This window comes from Zosterops lateralis (genome assembly GCF_965231275.1).
Source record: "Zosterops lateralis genome assembly, chromosome: 6".
NCBI classification, from domain to species: domain Eukaryota; kingdom Metazoa; phylum Chordata; class Aves; order Passeriformes; family Zosteropidae; genus Zosterops; species Zosterops lateralis.
The window spans coordinates 54,071,214-54,089,058 of record NC_139761.1 but is presented as its reverse complement, the minus strand read 5'-3'; the positions used below and the strand labels follow the sequence as shown (position 1 = coordinate 54,089,058).

The 17,845-nt window shown below is 55.7% G+C and overlaps 2 protein-coding genes across 5 annotated transcripts in view; both read right to left on the bottom strand.

The window, feature by feature from the left end:
- Nucleotides 1–72: 72 nt before the first annotated feature.
- SYT12 (synaptotagmin 12) lies at nucleotides 73–11,312 on the bottom strand. 3 transcript variants are annotated; one of them, XM_083864346.1, is made up of 8 exons: nucleotides 11,190–11,312; nucleotides 7,957–8,021; nucleotides 6,488–6,681; nucleotides 5,788–6,180; nucleotides 3,333–3,548; nucleotides 3,128–3,248; nucleotides 2,825–2,958; nucleotides 73–2,339 (listed from the first exon to the last, which is right to left on the bottom strand). In XM_083864346.1, the coding sequence occupies exons 1-8, from the start codon at nucleotides 11,234–11,236 to the stop codon at nucleotides 2,166–2,168; spliced, it is 1,344 nt and encodes a 447-aa protein (XP_083720472.1). In that variant the 5' UTR covers nucleotides 11,237–11,312; the 3' UTR covers nucleotides 73–2,165. The 3 variants fall into 3 exon arrangements, with proteins under 3 accessions (XP_083720472.1, XP_083720471.1, XP_083720473.1); XM_083864345.1 differs by lacking the exon at nucleotides 11,190–11,312 and having other exon boundaries at nucleotides 7,957–8,132; XM_083864347.1 differs by lacking the exons at nucleotides 7,957–8,021; nucleotides 11,190–11,312 and adding an exon at nucleotides 7,433–7,525.
- A 2,485-nt stretch (nucleotides 11,313–13,797) lies between these two features.
- Nucleotides 13,798–17,845, bottom strand: part of PTDSS2 (phosphatidylserine synthase 2) — a 29,817-nt gene continuing 25,769 nt past the window's right edge. For both annotated transcript variants that reach the window (XM_083864485.1, XM_083864486.1), the window contains exons 11-12: nucleotides 15,483–15,668; nucleotides 13,798–14,701 (exon numbers count right to left, since the gene is read on the bottom strand). In XM_083864485.1, the coding sequence (XP_083720611.1) occupies nucleotides 14,557–14,701; nucleotides 15,483–15,668 (331 nt within the window). In that variant the 3' untranslated portion in view covers nucleotides 13,798–14,556. The remainder of the gene's footprint in view (nucleotides 14,702–15,482; nucleotides 15,669–17,845) is intronic.

Below are 17,845 nucleotides of genomic sequence, written 5' to 3'. Positions count from 1 at the left end.
CTGCTGGCACCATGAGGAGCCACTCCAACACATGGAACCATTATCCTGGGAGAGCCATCCTGTGCCACTGGGAGGTCTCTTCCTCCTCTCTGCTGCCTGTCCCTTCCCTGATGCTTCCCAGACCTATCCTGCCCTTCCCAGAGAGCTCCTTGGAGGCTGATTGCCACTGGGAAAGGCCGTAGTGACAGCAGGTGGAGCCATGTGAGCTTTTCAGGTGGCAGGGAGCCTTGTGTCCATCCTGGACCTTTTCCTAATCCTTTACACAAGGTCCCATCCATCCCACCCCCAAAATAGCTCCAGCAGCATTTTTTGTCCCCAGGATGAAGGAGAAGGTGCAGAGGTGCCTTCAAATAGGAATGGCTGGGAGGAGCACTATAAAAATCCATAACCACACATTCCCCATCATTTTGGGGCTAAACATTACGGATTCCAGCACCTGTGGAAGTCACTCACCTCATCCCAAGTAAAGCTCAGCAGTTGGCAGGAGCTGCTGGACAACCAAGGATTTCTGTGTCCATCTCTTCCCAAATACTTGGCTGGGACAGCTAGTCAGCAAATTTTCCCCCAAACGTCATGGTCTGTGAGTACTGGCTGTGAACAACTTCCCACAAAAACTTCCATATCCTTCAGAAAACCTGATTCTTAAAACCCCTCCATCCTTGGCTCATGCCTTGGTGCTGTGCATCACCCGTGGAGGGATCGCAGTGGCTCCCCTGGCAGCAGATGGGACAGGGATGCTCCTAGAGGGAGACGTAGGGAGGAGGAAGTGTGGGAGAAGGGAATCTGGGCATCAATGAGTGGAGACAGCCTGGGGAAGGAGCAGGAGGGGATGATAAATGGGGACATCACAGCCATGTCCCAAAGGAAAGGCCAGATGGGAAGGGAAAAGTGCCACTAGCTCAGAGGATAACTCACCTTGAAGTTACTTTTTAATCAGGGAAAAACAGATAAATCGCTCATTCACACATTTTTCCCTGCTCAGATCATCCAAGCAGCCACATCCCAGCCCATGCTCATCCCATGGTGCCAATTTCATGGCACAGGCCCCCAAACACCCCCAGATTTCCCAGCCTGGCTTCCCAGCAGCATCCTGCTGGCAGGGAAAAGTCAAGGCTCCAGGCAAGGAGGGAAGTGGCCCCAGTGCATCCTCTGCTCTCCAGCCTGTGCCATGAGGGGATCCATCACCCTCCACAAACCAGAGTGGGAATTAGCTCCCCAAAAATCCCAAACCTGGCTTGGGCCAGAGCCCACCAGCAGACAGGATCCACACAGGCTTTTCCCCTCCCTTCTTCCTGAAACAGGAGTTGGGCCTGAAAATTGTGAAATTAGGGGCCTTTCCTGGCTGCCTTGGGTCACAAAGCCAAGATGTTCCTCTCTGTCCCCAAATCTTGGATAAAATGAGTTGTAGGGTAAGTCACAGCCCAAGTCCAGGATTAAGGGCTGGAAACAGCAACCTCCAGTTGTGAGAATTGTGTTAAGGAGCAGGAATTTGCAGTCCTGTCCTGAGCACTCTGAGGGTGTGTTCAGGTTGGAAAAGTGTCTGCTGGGAAAAGCTGCCCCTGATCCTACTGGACCTTTAGGGGATGATTCCCAGCCTGGATCTGACCTCAAACCCAAGAGGTTGGAAACCAATCCCTGCCTGTGCAGCCAGTGGGGATGGGCTGGGATTTACTGTGGGGGGGGGAACAGATGGGAGGAGAAGCCATATGTAACAATTGATTTTCTGCTGTTATTGCTCCCTTTTTCCATTCTCACTGGAAACCTTCCAACCCTGGCGCAGCACACCAAAGTCAGTACAAAAGATCCCCTCAGGATCACCACCCACGCCAGGCTGGCTTTTATCACTCCCCTCATGATTCCCACCCAAAAACCACCTTCCAAAGGATTCTCCCCTGCCTCTCCCTCGCTCAGAGTCCCCATTTGACGATTCCACAGATTTCGAAGCCGTCGGGAGCATGTGGAACGCTCGGGAGCCGCGGTTTGGGGAGGTTCCTGCTGGTTTTGGTCCACATGGGCTCCTCTCTGCAGGGGGAGGTGACCCGGAATGTGCCCACGGAGCCACTCTGTCCCTGCTCCTGGTACTTTGGGCCCCTCAGCGCCAGCAGCTTGGCCTTGTGGGGTGCCACCAAGTCTCTATTCCAGACCCACTGTCCCCAGGCTCCAGCCTAATTCCTGCGGAGCGGGTGCCACATGGAGACAGGCTTGCGGAGCGTGGCCAGCATCTGGTTCCAGTGCGTGGTGCCCATCCCGCTGGCCGCTGGCCCAATGAGCACATGGCCCGTGTTGTCACCGTGCCCGTCCTCACCGCTCTCGGCCACTGTCACCCGCAGGGACAGCTCCTGGGGACAACGGGGCTGTCACCACACACAGACCCCATGCCCCCAGACACATATCCTTGTGCCCTCTCCATGGGCATGTGCACCCACGATGGCAACACATCCATGCATCAGTGCCCAACCTGCCCCCCCAAATCCCTCTGTACCCACCCTTGTGTACCCCCCACACTTACACTTATCCCCTAAATCCATCTTTGCCCCTGTCCATATACCAAACCATCCCTGTGGACCCTGCTATATCCCAACCCACACATCTGTGTCCTCCCCAAGAGTCCCCTCCACACATCCCCCCTCCAACAGTCATTTCCACACATCCACACCTCTCCAAACAGCCCCCACACATCTGCCCCAAACCAGACCCACACACCCACAACCCCCACAGCTCCCAGGATCCCACACCCCCAGGAGCTCCCTACTAGTGGGTTTGGGGACCTTGAGGAGCACTGGGATGTGTCCCCCCTTCCCAGCCCCCCCAGGCTGGGCCGGACCTGGAGCACAATGGCCGGCACGGAGAAGATCATGGCCTCATTGAACACAGGGTTGGTGTCTCCCCTCTTCACTGCTGTCTTCTTCTTGCTGATCTTCCTCCCATCCTGCAGCAGGTACACCTTGACGAAGGGATCTGCTCAGAGGGCAGGAGAGGGATCAGCCACACGGGTCCCCAGCAATGTGAGGAAAGCAGGGGGACCCTTTCTGGTGGCCCTTCCCGGCAGGTCTGTTCTCACAGAGAGCCACTCCCACGTAGCAAATGGGATAAATCAGGACAAAGCCCACCATGGAGCCCCCCTCACCTGCAGTCACCTTCCCGTTGCTCCACACGAGGTTCTTGGCTTTGACCACCACCACGGTGAGCCTCTCAGCCGTGGGCAGGTAACTCAGGGAGAGCAGGATCTCCCCCACCGTGTCCACCGCCTGTGGGACAACGTTCAGGACAAAATACCCGGAACACAACAACGTCCCAAAACCCAGCTGGGAGACGGGACACTTGTGGCTCACCTTGTTGGTGTCCTGCAGGTAGAGCCAGGCGTTGAAGGGGCGCGTGGCCAGGTCCAGGTCAGAGAGTTTGAGCTCTGCCACGCCAGTGCTGACGCTGCGCTCGTCCTCATCGATGCCGAAGACGGAGAAGCGCAGGCTGTTCTCCTCCAGCGCCGCCGGGTCAAGCGGCACCGAGAAGCGCTCGTCGAAGGCCACGGAGTAGGAGCTCCTCTGGATCTGCCATGGGAAAGGGGGATAGTCCTGGCATCCATGGGGCTTGGGGCTGCATCCCTGCTCCACTCCATTCTATGGGAATTGCGAGAAGTGCAGGGAGGGCGTCCCCAGAGCATGTCCCTTCCAATCGGGATGATTTATCCCCGACCTGATCACAGCAACTGCTCAGCCATTGGGGTGAAAATCAGGGCTGTGACCTGCCACAGTGGCTGTTAATTCATTTAATTAGAGAATCAGCGTTGGTCCAGTGCTCTCAGATACATCCCAACCCCCTGGGAGTGTGGATGAACATCCAGCTTGGCCGTATCAGGCAACAAGATTTATGGCTACAGGGTGTAACCCCCAGCCCTTCTCCAAGCAGAACCAACTCCTGAGTGTGCACACTGGGAATGGTGCTGTTTTGCTGATGTTGTCCCTGTGTCACATCGTTCCCTGGGAGCAGAGGCAGAAGCAGCTCCCACAGCTCATCCTGCAGGTGCTGATCCCAAAGAATAGGCCAAGGGGAAATGCTCTGAATTCATGGATTTAGGGATGGGTTTTTCTCCTACTCCAGCTTTGTTTCAGCACCCAAGATGTCACAGGCAAAATAGAGGTTTGTCCCATGAGATGGAAAGCTGCAGCCTTGGATAGCATGGAACAAAGTGGAACCACCAGCTCCCCAAAGCCACCCAAATCTGGGTGGAGAAGGGACCTCTCTGTGGGGCTGTGTCACCCCCAAAGCCCCCCAGGAGAGGATTCATCCCAAGGACTCTCCTGTCTCCTGCCTCTCCTGTCTCACTGTGCTTCTAACCCTGCTCCATCCCTGGGATGAAGGACACAGGCAGCACTTGCCACTCCTCCTCTCCCAGTGGATACCAACAACCTCCAGAGTCCCCAGGGGATTGAAGTTCCTCTGTGTGAAGAGCAGATTTCAAAGCCCTACAGATTTTACAGACTGTCTGTCTGCAGCCCACGCTGTATTTTGGGAGCTCTGGATGAAGTACAACCAAACAGGAGCTGCTATTTAAAATCCCTTCAGAAGCACTGGGAAAAAAAATGCGGCTGGGCCTTTATCCATGGCCTTGGGGCAGCCGAGGAGGTAAATTGTGCTGGTGAATTATAAATAATGACACTAAATAATAAATATCTCCAGAGCATAAATAAAAAGCCAGAGATTTGGATGGAAAAATGGTCTAAAAGGGCACCGTGGAAATATTTTGGAGGCAGCAGCCGGTTCATGTGGATGGAGCAGCACCTCCACCCCAGTGCAGAGGTGCCTTAACAGGATGCAAATTCCCACTCTTTGCTCGAATATCCTGATTGAATCAAACTGGCTCTGCAATAAAGGAGGTGCTGTAAGAAAACAGAGACTCCTGCTTTCCAAAAGCAGCTTTTGAGGCACTTAAAAAGGGAGGTTTTGCCCCAGATCCAACCCTGGTTGTGGCTGCCAGTGCTGCCACATGGATTTTCCACTGCCACATCCTTTGTGGGGAGGGAAAAGGACTGGGGCTGCTGTGGGAAGGAGAGAGACTGTGGAGCCAGGGCAAGACACCAGTAGCACCTGCCCAAACTGCCACTGCCACCCAAATCCCACCCCATCCCACTTCCTCCAGATGCCACAGTGTCCTTTCCACAGCAGGGACAATCAAGCAGGAAAACTTGCCACCAGCCATGCTCAGAGGTCAGCCCAAACCCCAGCCGAGGAGAACACATTCCTGCCTCTGCTGTTTCTGATGTGCAAACCCTCCTGGGACACCTCTCAAAACCCTGTGCCAATCCAGAGCTCTCTGCTCCCAGATCCCATCACTATTGTGGGGAGCTGACACCCACCCCAAAATCCCATATCAACCAAATCCAGCCTTGAACTTCATGCTCCCAAACCCACCACTGGAGCTCCCTGCTCTCAAACCCCACCACTTCCTTGGGGAATGGATAGAAAAATAGTCTGAAAGGGCACTATGGAAATATTTTGGAGGCAGCAGCAGGTTTGTGTGGATGGAGCAGCACCTCCATCCCAATGGAGAGGTGCCTTAATGGGATGCAAGTTCCCACTCCTTGCTCAAATATACGGATTTAAATAACGGAGAAGCAGCGTTGGAGGCAGTTAAAAAGGGAGGTTTTGCCCCCTCATCTAACCCTGGTTGTGACTAATTTTTTTTTTTTTTTTTTTTTTTTTTTTTTTTTTTTTTTAATGGATGCTGCCACCCAAAACCCCAGGGCCACCCAGGTGTGCACGGGGCTCTGTGGGGAATGAGGGGCTCACCCGGGAGATGCCGACTATCTGCTCGGCGGGGAGGAGGCTGATCCGCATGAAGCAGGACTCGAAGCGCGCGTCCTCCTTCTCCAGCAGGTCCTTGCCCTGCAGCAGCGTCACGTGCAGGGCGGCCGCCCTCCCGTCGTACTCCATGGACACCTCCACCTGCCCCACCGTGAAATCCTGCCCGAAGTTGTTCCCGATGGACGAGATGGAGTTGAGGGAGTCGGCCGAGATGGATTTCCGCAGGGGGCCGTAGTGGGCCAGGCCCAGGTCTCTGCCCATCAGCTCCAGGCTGCCCAGCTCCTGGATGCTCTCCAAGGTGTCCTCTGCCCTCAGGCTGCTCTTGCGGGACGAGGAGCTCCGGCCTGGCGCCCGCTGCGAGCCCGGGGCCAGCCCTCGCTGCCAGGGGAAGGAAAGCAGGCTCTGTTATCCATCCATCCCTCCCATCCCAGCCCGGACAGCTGGGCTTCTCCCGCTCCTCCTTGGATGCATCCCGGCCCCTGCCTGGCCTCAAGCTGCCGCGGCAGCGAGCCCGGAGCTTCCCGCAGCTCCCAGCTCCAGCCATCCCCCACAAAAAAGCTCCAGCAGCACCAGGTTGCTGCCTGTGGCTGTTCCCCACGGCGAGGGGATCCAGGAGATATTCCCACCCTCCAGCATCCCGCGTACTGCGAAGGGAAGGAGAAGAACGCAGAAGAATCCCCGTTACCTTGTTCCTGATGTCCGGGCACGCCGCTCCGTATTTCTGCTCCAGGTAGCGATAGTCATAGTTGGGGAACGGGGAAGGGGCCGGGTAACTCCCGGAGCGCCAGAGCTTCCACAGGTTGATGGCTGCGATCCCCAGCAGCGCCAAGGCGCCGGCGGCGTAGAGCCCGATCTCCCACCGCGGCGGGCTGGAGGCCACTGCAGGGGACAGGACAGGGGGCTCCGTGAGCTGGTGACAATCCCGGGAAGGAGCCTTCAGCCCCGGCTGCTTCCCCGCCGGGAACTCGGCTCCAGGCTCCGAGCTCCGAGGAGGGGACAAACCGCAGCTCCCACCAGGGTGGCTGCAAACGGGTCAGGCAGAGGCTCTGCCAGCCAAAAAATGACAGCCCCGGGTCGGCTTTCCCGGGAGATGAAGTTCTCCTGTTTCCCAGCCAGTGGCCGTGTCCCTCCCGAGGTGCCGGGGGTCCCTCTGCCAGCTGCGCCTCTGTCCCGCTGACAGATGTGCCCGGCGCACATCCGCATCGCCCGCGGCCCTGCTGCTGCCCGGGGATGCCAGGGAAAGCCGGGACAAGGGAAAAACCAAAGGAGAAGCTGTTGGAAAGGGGCAGAGCCCCGCGGGTGCCGGCGGAGCGAGCGGGGAGGGAGCGCCGGGCTCGGCTGCGAGCGGCTCCTGCTGCATTGCACCAGCCTCCATCGCCTCCATCACTCCGGCACCCGCCGCCCCGTGCGGCCCGGGAAAAGGGGGAAAGAGAGGATTTCTCATCCCGGGGCGCTGCCGGGGAGTCCTGGGCATCATCACGCCGCAGCGCTCCCTCCTTCGGAGCCGGAAAAAGCCCAAAGCCGGGCTGAACTCCCACATCGCATCCGAGCGCAGGGACAACCTGCTGCTCCCCCCAGCCCTCCTCCAGCGGGAACGGCAGAAGGAGCTGAGTATTCGCATCCAAAGCACCTGCTTTGGGTCCCAGGAGAAGCCCACAGGGATCTCCGAGGTTAAACATTGGGACGGGATCCGGGTCCTGCTTCATTCACCCCCACCCAAACCCCTGAAGGGCTCTGCTGTATCCCTATATAAGGATACTGTGGGAAGAGGCTGGAGGCTTCCCGTGCCAGAGCTCCCAGGCTCCTGCTCCCCCTGTGGAGGGGCAAAATTGGGAATGAAAATAAAAACAGCAGAATATTCTTTTTACTGGCTCCTACCTCTGAGGAACTCCAAGTGCAAATCCCAGCTGAACTGGAACCTGCTTCCCCCTCATTCCTGCCCATTTCCAAGGGCTGAGCACTCACGTTGGAAAACTTAGATGTTTTAAGGGTTTTACCCTTGTTTTAGGAAACAAAACCCAGCGGGCACATGGAGCAGAGGCTTCTCCCCATGAAAAGCAGTGAGGAGCAGCCAATCCTTCCCCCAAAAAACCTCAGTGTGAGCGCCAGCAGCTCTGCCCCGAACCTTTCCCGGGCTCCCTGGGGAGGACTCACCACTGAAGCGCGATCTGCTTACGTGCCCAGTGTCCATGGCAAAGGCTCCCTGCGAGCGGGACAGCCTGGAATGCGCAAGACACAGCGTTAGGATGTACGGGGAGAAGTCAAAAATTGAATGCCTTGCGATTTTCCAGCGGGGATGGTCCATCACTGCCCCCCCTCCATGGCTCCCGGCCTTGGCTCCTCTTCCAGGCGCTGAGCAAAGGCGCTGAAGCCTCTCAGCCCCGGCAGGCGCTGAAGGAGGGACAGGAACCCTCGGCAAGGGGCAGAGCGGCCCGATTTACCTCGGGAGCCTTTAAAGAGGCGACATTCCCAACCTCTCTGTGTGTGGACATCCCCCCTCCAGGAGCCCTCAAGGCCCTTTGCTGCTTTTCCAGCTGAAATCTTCCTTTGCCTCCCGCAGTTTTCCCAGCCTCTCATAAGGCCTGGCCCCAGATGAGGGAGGCAGCCTCATTCCCCCATTTTGGGGGGTCACTGCAGGTTTTAGGGGATGTTGTTCCCCAGGAATCAGCTCCTGCAGCAGGAAAGCTCCATCCCCTTCCCCCCAAAAAGGCTTTTTCCCAGTCAAGTCAAAACAAAGCTGGTCTCCCAGGCAGATCCTAGCACAGACACCACAGAGGCTGAGGGTGATTTATCCAAGCCAGCTAGTCCTGAAAAGGGGGGTTTGGGATCCCCAAAAACACCCAACAAGCAAATCCAATGGGAACTAACCAGCACCCTCCTTTCCCTGGCATCTATGCCAGAGAATCACAGACCATGGAGAGCTGGTGGGATCCCACAGAGCCCCACAGGGACACAACCTCAGCACTGCACCTAAACTCCCCTTACACCCCCCTCAGAGCCCCCCAACCTTTTTCCAGAATTCCCAAAGCCCATTCATGGAGCTGGATTGGCCTCAGATGGTTCTGCAATATTTGGGGCCCACCTTCCAGCTCCCCTTGGGTGTTCACAGGCTCAGGCATTGGGCAGGTGATCAACTCCCCCCAAAACCATCCAGGCTTGGATTTTAACAGGCAAAAGTGGGAGCTTCATGGCATGGAATATTAGCTGTGCTGGCCTGGACCCTTCTGCAGGGGCACACAGCCCATCCTTGGGATAACAGGAGGAAGGGGAGCCTTAAATGTAACTCAAAGTGATGCTGGGATGGGGCTGGGAGATGCCCAGTTCCTGCCCACCCTCCTCCCTCTGGCACAAATCTCCCTGTGCAATGGATAAAACAGTCCTATCCTGGCTGAGAACGTGCTGAGCTCAGGTTATGGGCTGAGCTCAGCTCAAAGCTCACTTTGCTGTTCAGTGCTGAAAACTGACATCTTAACAGAGCAACATGATGGAGATTTACCCTAAACTGCCCCTTTTTATGCCCTGAAAAGCTTCTGTGCCCAAGCAAGGTGCTCTATTCCTCTCCCGGATTCCCAATTATTTTCAATATGAAAATAGCAAAGTTTTCAGGATTGGCTTTCCCTGCAGGAGGACAAACATTGCCTTTAAACTCCCTCATCTCCTCCCAGTTTCTTCTGGAAGCTAGAAGGAAATTCAAATTTTTCTTTCCTTTCAGAGCTTCTCTCCCCAAACCCTCCCTCTCTAATGAGCTGTAAGCAGCCAGTTAAGTAGATTTCTAAGGCATCACCTGGAAAGAGACTGCAGTGCTCAGCACTAGGATGAAACCCAGAGGTATTTTCCTATTAGGAAAACAGCATCAATCTCTCCTGAGCGAGGAAACGGGGGTGGAGGTGCTCGGGGAAGGATTTATGGCTTTTTTTTGTTAACTAAGCTCATCCCTGGAGCATTGCACCGAGCTGCTCTGACATCCCCCTGACCTGCCGCTCAAATCGCTGAGAAATCAAGCCCGAGGCATTGGGAAGGGAAGAGGCACTGCTCTCTCACTGCTGGTAGCACAGGGATTGATGGATTTTTCACCCACAGACCTAAAGATCAGGGTGCAGAGCTCTGGTTTGGGGTGCAGAGACCCAGAAAGGGGTGCAGAGTCCCAATTTGGGGTGCAGAGCCCTCTCCATCCATCCCAGCATCCCAGTGCCAGGGCCAGGGCAGCTTTATTTTCCTTGAGAGCTGCTGCAGAGCTCAGGTCTCTTTTCCTGCTTGGAGGGACAGTAAAACAGCTCAACGAGGGGGAGAAAAACAGCATCAAAGCCACCTGTCCCCCCTGGAAAATGGGGCCCCCAGCCTTCATGGGGTTGTCACCTCACTGCTGCCGAGGCCACAGGCACAGCAACCCCAACTGCTGGTCCCAAAGCACCCGGACCAACGTGCCTATGAGCCCCCCGAGCACTCTGCAGTCCACAAACGTCCCAGTCCAGGTTCTAGCGATCTCCCCTGCTCATCCTCCCTCCCTGTCCTGCCCTGTGGCCGGTGTGCTAAGCCCGGGCTAACCTCAGCTCAGCGGTGGTGCTGGTCCTGCAGCGCTGCTCTGCCAGCCCCTTGCACCCCTCTCCTTCCCTCTCCAGCGCTGCCTGTCCTCCATCCGCAGGGCACAGAAGCGGGATGGAGTTTGCTCCTGGCACAAATAAAGACGCATCCCAAACTTGCCAGAACAGAATGATTTGGGCTCTGCTCTCACCCATCGCTCTCCCCAGTTCTGCAGAGGGAATACATCCCACCCAAACCGGTGTCCCCAGCGCTTTACCTGGATAGGTACAAGTCCTCAGGGATCTGCGGGGAGCGCGGGGAGCCCCGGGCGGCCCCGGCATCCGCCGAGCCGTGTCCGCTCCCACGGAGAAGGGAGGACCCTGCGACCCCCGGGGCCCGCTCGGCCGGCGGTGGGGACCGGGCAGAGCCCCCCGCGCCGCCCGGGGGTCCCCGAGCTCAGCCCCGGGATCCACGGGTCTCCCCCAACCCCGGGAGGCTTCCTGGCCGCGGGGACCGGACAGAGCTCGGGGGCCGGTCCCTGCGGCTCCAGAGCGCAGCCCCGGGATCCGGGATGTCCCCCCCCAAAGCCGGGATGCTTCCCGGCGGTGCGGGACCGGGAGCGGCTCCGCTCCCTCGCCCAGCCCAGCCCGGGGCGGAGCCGCCGCTCATCCGTGCCATGAGCTGGGCGGTCTCTGCGCCCGCCAGACCCTCCCCGGGGCTCGGCTCAACCCAGCCCGAACCCCCCGGCAGAGCGTGGAGACCCGGAGGTCTCTCACTCTGGTTTTCCTGCCAGGCTCCCAGCTTTCCTGAGGAAGTTTCCATTTAAAAAACCCAACAAAATTCATCCCAAACCCCTGCAAACGCACCTCAAGTTCCAGCCAGGAGTGAGGAGGGACAATGCCAGATCCCTCATTCCACACCAGAGACCCTCTGCTGTTTTCTTGGCTATACCAGGCTTCCCCAGTTTCCACTTCCCAGGGACTCCCTGATCCATCCCACTGCACCTCTGCCTCTCCAGCTGCTCCTCCCCATGGACCCTGATGAGTGTTTCTCTCCAAGGGGTCCCATGTCCCCTCCCCTTATCCCTCAAAGGGTGCAGAGCCCCCTGGGGTCTCTGGATCGCCACCCCAAAGCTGAATCCTTGGGTTCTCTCTTGTCCCAAAAAGCTTCCAGCTGTGTGTCCCTCGTGACCATGGGACATCTGGGGCTGTCCAGCAAGACCTTGCCTTTGGATGTTCCTAAGAAAAACCATCAGACCCTCTCCCTCTACAGCAGAAAGTGGAACCTTTTGGGATTTGGCCCCAAAAGCCCCTCAGACAGCTTAGGTCCATGCCCACCACACCACGACCATGGGAAAGACTGTTCCTTCACTCCCTCTAGTGGGATCTTACCTTTCCTGGCCTTCATGGCCATGGCTTCATCCACCTCACCTTGATGTCAGACGACTTCCAGGGCAGCAAGGAAAAGTTTCGGACAGCAGTAAAACACTTTGCTTGGAGAATATGGAATAATTGCTATTTTGTGGGGAACAAACACCCACACAACCTGAGAAAAGGTGGGGTCAGAGGCCACGGAGCAGCGTGACATTCCAGAGGACCTGTAATTCCCAGGGACACCCACATCCAGCCACAGGGGCAGCTCAAGGCTGGCTGCAGGCTCCCTGCTCTGGCAAGATGCAGGGAGGGCAGCACTGGGAGATGCTCCCATGGTCTTCCTGGTAGGAAGTTAATTTTCAGGGAGAAAACACAGCAAGTTTTGACTGTACCAAAAACGCTGCCTGGGTAGGAGAGCTGCCTCCTCCTGCAGCCAAGGCTCCTTCCCATGAGGCCTCCCGGCTCTTCCTCTGGGTACAGCTGGAAAAGAGCAGGCCATGGTCCTTCCTCACTTCCCAAAGCTCGTCTGCATTCTCAGGGACGTAGCAGGATGTCCCTCTACAGGACAGCCGGGGACCCAGCATCCTTCTGCAGGGCACCTCAGAGCTCACCACTCCAGACTCTGGGCAAAAGTGACCCCAGAGCTGGAGTTCCAGATGGGATTGGATCAGGCTGAGGTTTGGAAATCTCCAAGCTGGGCACCTGAATTCATCCAGCCACACACAGACACCAACTCACCTATTAAAACCTCCTCCTTTTTAAAGCCAACACTTACCTTTGGCCAAGCTCTCCATGGAATCAGTGTGACCACAGGTGGGAGACCTGTTCCAGGTGAGCTGGACATTCCTGTGTGTGGAAGCAGGAGCCGGCCACCTCTGCCCTCTCCACAGGGAGGGCCCCATTTTAGGCCACACCAAATGCTATTCCCATGAGGACTCTTGGCTTCTTTCCATCTCATTCCCTATGAGGCTGCTTTGAGCACTGCTCTGAGATGATCACAAAAGTATTCCTAAATCCAGGCAAGTTTGCAATGACCAGAGCCCACCTTTTTCCCTGAAAACTTGGACACATTCCTTACCTCAAGACCCAGTATATCCACCCACCCATCCTGTGTGCTGGAGGGGACAGCCCAAGCCCACTGAGCCCCCTGGCTCTGTGTGTGAGGTGTCAAGAGGATCCACAGACACTCATTGTCCCAAAGAACAAACTAGCACAGCACACAGAACCACATGGACAGGATCCAGACTATCCCTGGGATCCCTTGGATGCAGACAGTCAGTGGTTCATGTATGAGGTCAAAGCTCCAGGATCTTTCTGAATATTCCTCAACAGGTGTCATTGCAGGTAGGTGGCCCTTTGGTGGGAAGAGAATGCAGTGACAAGTCCCCCCAGGTCACCTGGCCACCTCCCCAACTGGAGATTCCCAGCTTCCAGACTGCCCATTGCCCACTTTTTATAGACGGAAAGTATTTGAGACACTAAAGCTGGGGATGTTGGCTGTCATTCCCATACAAGACCAAACCGGATGAAAAACCCAGATGTGTGCTGGGCAGCAGCTCTGCAAGCTCCTGCCACTTCAAAAGTTTGGGGTTGCGCACTTGAGATTGTACTGTGGTGCTTACGACATTTTGTTCTGGATAAACACTTCCCTGAAAAACAGGCAGATTGGATTAAGCAGTGACAGGGTGACGTCAGTGCCCGGGACACACACGAGGGCTCAGAGCAGAGGGTACAGAATCCATGTGTGTGCATTAGTGGAGCTCTCACATTTTGGAATAATAACCTGGGGAAACAAAGCAGCCCAGGCTTCTAATTCCCTTCCCAGGATGCTGAGTCACCAGCAGAAACACTGCCCAGCTCAGGATGCTCCCTGGCTGCACTGTGCCAGGGATGTGCCTGGCCTGGGCCTGCTGCTGGCAGTGCAGACAGGGATGGGGACAGTGACTTCAGGCATCAGATTTCCCAGGAACCCCTTACTCTGGAGCTATCCAGGAAGGAACAGGGCAGAGTGGCAGAGCCCTGTGAGACCCCAGAGCAAAGCCTCTGTGGTGAGGACACAACCCCAGCTGAGGATAAAGCAAAGAACTCCAGACTGATGGGACACTCCCAGTTTCTGCTTGTGACACATTTTACTCCGCAGAGCAAAGGCAGGTTGACCTTTCTCACTTCACCTTCCCTTACATTTAAGAGATGACCAAGACTAAAAGAGAAATTAAAAATAAGAGCTAAGGAGAAGTTGTCTGTCTCCCCAGAGCTGGGACACAGCACCCACGTGGCGCAGGCCGCTCCAGGATGTTGGAAGTCAGTGGGATGCCCTGCGGGAGGGCAGGAACAGCAGTGTAGTGTGGTACATCCTGTGCAAGGAACGCAGCTTGGCCACATGTCCCCGTGTACCCGCAGTCACCTTGCTGAACACAACACCCAATCCTCCTCCACAGCTCCAGGTAGTTCCAGCAGAACAGAATTCATTTCCCGTGCCTGGTCTCTGTACACTCCAAAACAAGTGTTCCTAATGCCCAAACGCCCCGCGGAGCTCCCAGTTTCCTGGGAATGGAGCAGCAGATCCCTGTGTGCCATGCTCTGAGCCCCCTGTCTCCACACCTGGTTCCGAGGAAGACACACAGCAGCCGGTAAAGGCCCCGCCCTGTATGTGGGGTCAGCACTGACCTCCCTCCACACAGACTTCCTCCCCCGGTGACACGAGGGGAGAGGGGGGCTGTGTCAGTGTCATCCTCCCCCGAGAGGATTCCCACACGCTGGAACGCTAACAATGACAATTAGGAGTTAGGTAGGATAAGGGTGGGACTGTGCACCAGGCCCTCTCGGGCACCACGAGTTCCTGTCAGCCCCGTGTCCGCGCTCAGAGCTTCCTCTCCCGGAGTTTGCTCGCGTTGGGCTCATCCAGCAGGGCTGAGTGTCCATCCCCGTTGCTCAGGCACTTGTCCTTCTCGTGCCTGTGCTCCTGCTTCTGCCGCCGGATCTCCTTGTACCGCAGGGTGATGTCCCTGCAACACACACAGCACACAATTCCAGCCTGCAGGAAGAACGGCAAGGGAACCTCTCTGCATGGAGCTTCCTGGGGATAACATCTCACTGGAGCCTCTGGCTGGGCATTTCTACAGTTGCTGATGGCACTGATTCACTGGCAGTTTGTGTTTTGACTGGTGGCCTTGCTCTTCCCACCTCTGCCAGAGCACAACAGCCAATCCTGCAGGAGCAGCCACTGCTGCCCCCTCCACACAGCACGGCACTTCAAACAATTGTGGGATGGTGTGGGTTGAGAGAGATCCTAAAGCCCATCCCATTCCACCCTCTGCCGTGGCCAGGGACACGTTCCACTACCCCAGGTTACTCCACCCAACCTGGCCTTTGACACTTCCAGGGATGGGGCAGCCACAGCTTCTCTGGGCAACCTGTGCCAGGGCCTCAGCACCCTCATTTCTCCCCATACCACATCTAACCCTCCTCTCTGTCAGTGTGGAGCCATTCCCCCTTGTCCTGTCCCTCCAGTCTCTGATATGCAGAGTCCCTCTCCAGCTTCCTTGTGTGTCCCTTCCAATACTGGAAGGCTGTTAATTCCTTAGGCCCTGCGCAGCTGCTTTCCATGATCCTGACAGGAAACTAACAGGATCAGGCCCAGAGAACTCCCTGTTTATTTCAGAACTTGCACCCCCCACTAGGAGAGCTGCGCTCTCTCCCCAGGCACTCCCAGGGATCACATTTGAGGATGGGAGTTGAACAAATCCCCCTAAAACCCTGGCTGGCTCCAAGTGCAGCCCCACTCACCGAATGAAGAAGCGCCAGGCTGTCCAGGTGAGCACCAGGATAATCCCCAGGATCCAGCACTGGGTGATGTAGAAGGGCAGGGAGAGGGTGAGTGTGTAGGGATCGTACTTGACAACGATCAGGAACTCCGTGGCAGTAATAGCAGCAACCAGCCAGGCCTGCTGGCCCAGCTTCTTGTGGAACTTCCTGCAGGAGAAACACAGACAAAAACATTTCATCACTGTAAAATTAGGGATGTGGAGAAATCTGCACAAAAAGACAGCTGGGGCAGTGATTTCATTCAGCTTTGCACAGCCCTCTGAGTCTAGTTCAGATCAGACATGCACTAAGGCTCTGCAGGATGACACCTTCCCTTTGGAGTTACTTCAGTTTCCTCTCAGAGGCTCTAAAAGCAAGAAAAGTTAAACTTCACCAGACAATGCAGGGGAGTGTCCCCATTCCCAGGTAAATCCACATGAAATGATTCTCTGATGAGCCTGAGACCAGCTGATGTTCAGGGTATGGTTCCAAACAGGAGCTTCTCACACACAAGTCCCAGAGCCATTATTTGACACCAACGTGTAGTTTGAGCTAGACCAAACCATCCAAATACACTGGGAAAAAATATGGAATAAATCAAGTGTAGGTGATTGCTGATGCAGAGGGGATGACTGCATTCCTTCTTAAAAGGTATCCTGCCTGGATCAGCTCGGATGAAAGGGCTGCAGAAAATGCTCCAGGTGGTGACAGATTAAATGGGCAGAGACCTAACCCACAGGCAGAGAGATGAAAGGAAGCAGCAGATCTCTCACAGGGAATTCCATTTGCTGGGATGATGAGGGCACTTTCTGCTCTGCTGGGCTGCTTCCTCCTCTGCCATCCTTCCCCTGACAACAGAATCAAAGACAACCCCAACACAAGAGCTGGGCAGCCTCTAAGGCTGCCGAGGAAGAGAGATGGTTTCCTGCCCTAATATTCAGTCAAGATGCAAGAGATTTTTCTTGTGACGGAGCAGATAAAAATTCATGGCCTTGATGCAGACTCCTTGGAGGTGACAGGAAGACTCCAATCAGGAATGTGTGAGTGACTAGGTCAGATGCCACAAAGGCATCAAGACACTCCTGGTCAGGAATATTTCATACATCCAGTCCTTGGGAACTCAGAGGCAGCATGTGGTGTGTGAGGGCTGGAGAAAGCTTCACCTCTCTTTTGGGGCTATTGGAATTTGAGGCACTACATTGTCACCATGTTCAGCTCAAGATCCTGCAAGCAAAGCCTCAGAACTGCCTGCAGATACTCAGAATGCTGAATGGGAAAAAGAATTCTTCGCATTGGAATTTCGCTGCTTTCTAGACCCAACATTGCAGGGCTGGCTGAAGAGTCCTCATCAGTTCATCCCAGACAATCCCATCACTACCAGACAAGGCAGTGAGCCACATTTTTGTCAAGGAAGGGCAATGGAATATTCCTATCTTTGAGCATTAAGAGTTTCCAAAATGAAAAGGTCAGCAAGGTTTCCCATGTGATGTAAACTGGGAGCCTCTGGTACAGCCTGCTCTTCCCAGCAGGAATAATGCACTGACTTGTAAATGCAACCATGGAGCAAATCATGTTTCCCCTGCTCTTCCCTACAACACCATGGAAAGAATCCTGAAGAATCCTTGGCTTGAAATGATGCGCAAGTGAAGCTGGTAAATGAGGGCAGATCCTCTCTGCCTGGATGGCCTGGAATGCAGGAAGGAATTACAGAACCCTCCACAGAGAAGGTGCCAGGTAAGAGTGGGTGCTCAGCTCTGCCCTTCTGCAGGAGCAGCCTGATGTCAGCTCTGGGGGGCATCAAGCAGAGCCAGGAACCCCAGGATGTGGCGACAGTCACCTCCCTCAGCAGGGAGCACAGCAGGAGGTGGTGGCAATGACAGGGATGTGCAGCTCGGGATGAGCTGCTCCGGCTTGCGGAAAGAACGAAAATCGGAACCAGGGATGAGGAACTGGCGAGGGATGGTTCTCCCAAACTCTAGTGTTATGCCATGTGGTTGAGAGGGCAAAGGAGCTTTTCCAACCCCAACACAAGAAGATGAATGGTGCTAAGGAGAGGAGCCAGCAGCAAGGCAAAGACTCTTCTTACCTGTGAGTTGGAGGCACGTCCCAAACCAGTAGGTCCAACACCAAGGGCAGGGCATCCTGCCCCTGTGGAATGTCCTGAATTCCGACTAAGCAATGTGGGCTGGCCCTTCTTCCCCGTTCTAGGAGTCAAAGCCTTGCAAGGGAAACTGATCTTCAGATCATGTTGGAACCCTAAATTCTGAACACAGACACTTTTTTGTGTTGGTCAGCGACACACAATGAACACCCCTGGAAACCAGGAGGTGCCTTAGGCTGAGGAT

What these genes read in the sequence shown, in the direction of transcription:
- SYT12 (XM_083864345.1), bottom strand. Translation starts at nt 8,107, where the DNA reads ATGGACCATCCCCGCTGGAAAATCGCAAGGCATTCAATTTTTGACTTC. An exon ending in CAACGGGAAGGTGACTGCAG is followed by an intron (nt 2,959 to 3,127) that starts GTGAGGGGGGCT and finishes CCCTCTGAGCAG; the next exon opens with ATCCCTTCGTCAAGGTGTAC. An exon ending in TGCCGGCCATTGTGCTCCAG is followed by an intron (nt 2,340 to 2,824) that starts GTCCGGCCCAGC and finishes CGTTGTCCCCAG; the next exon opens with GAGCTGTCCCTGCGGGTGAC.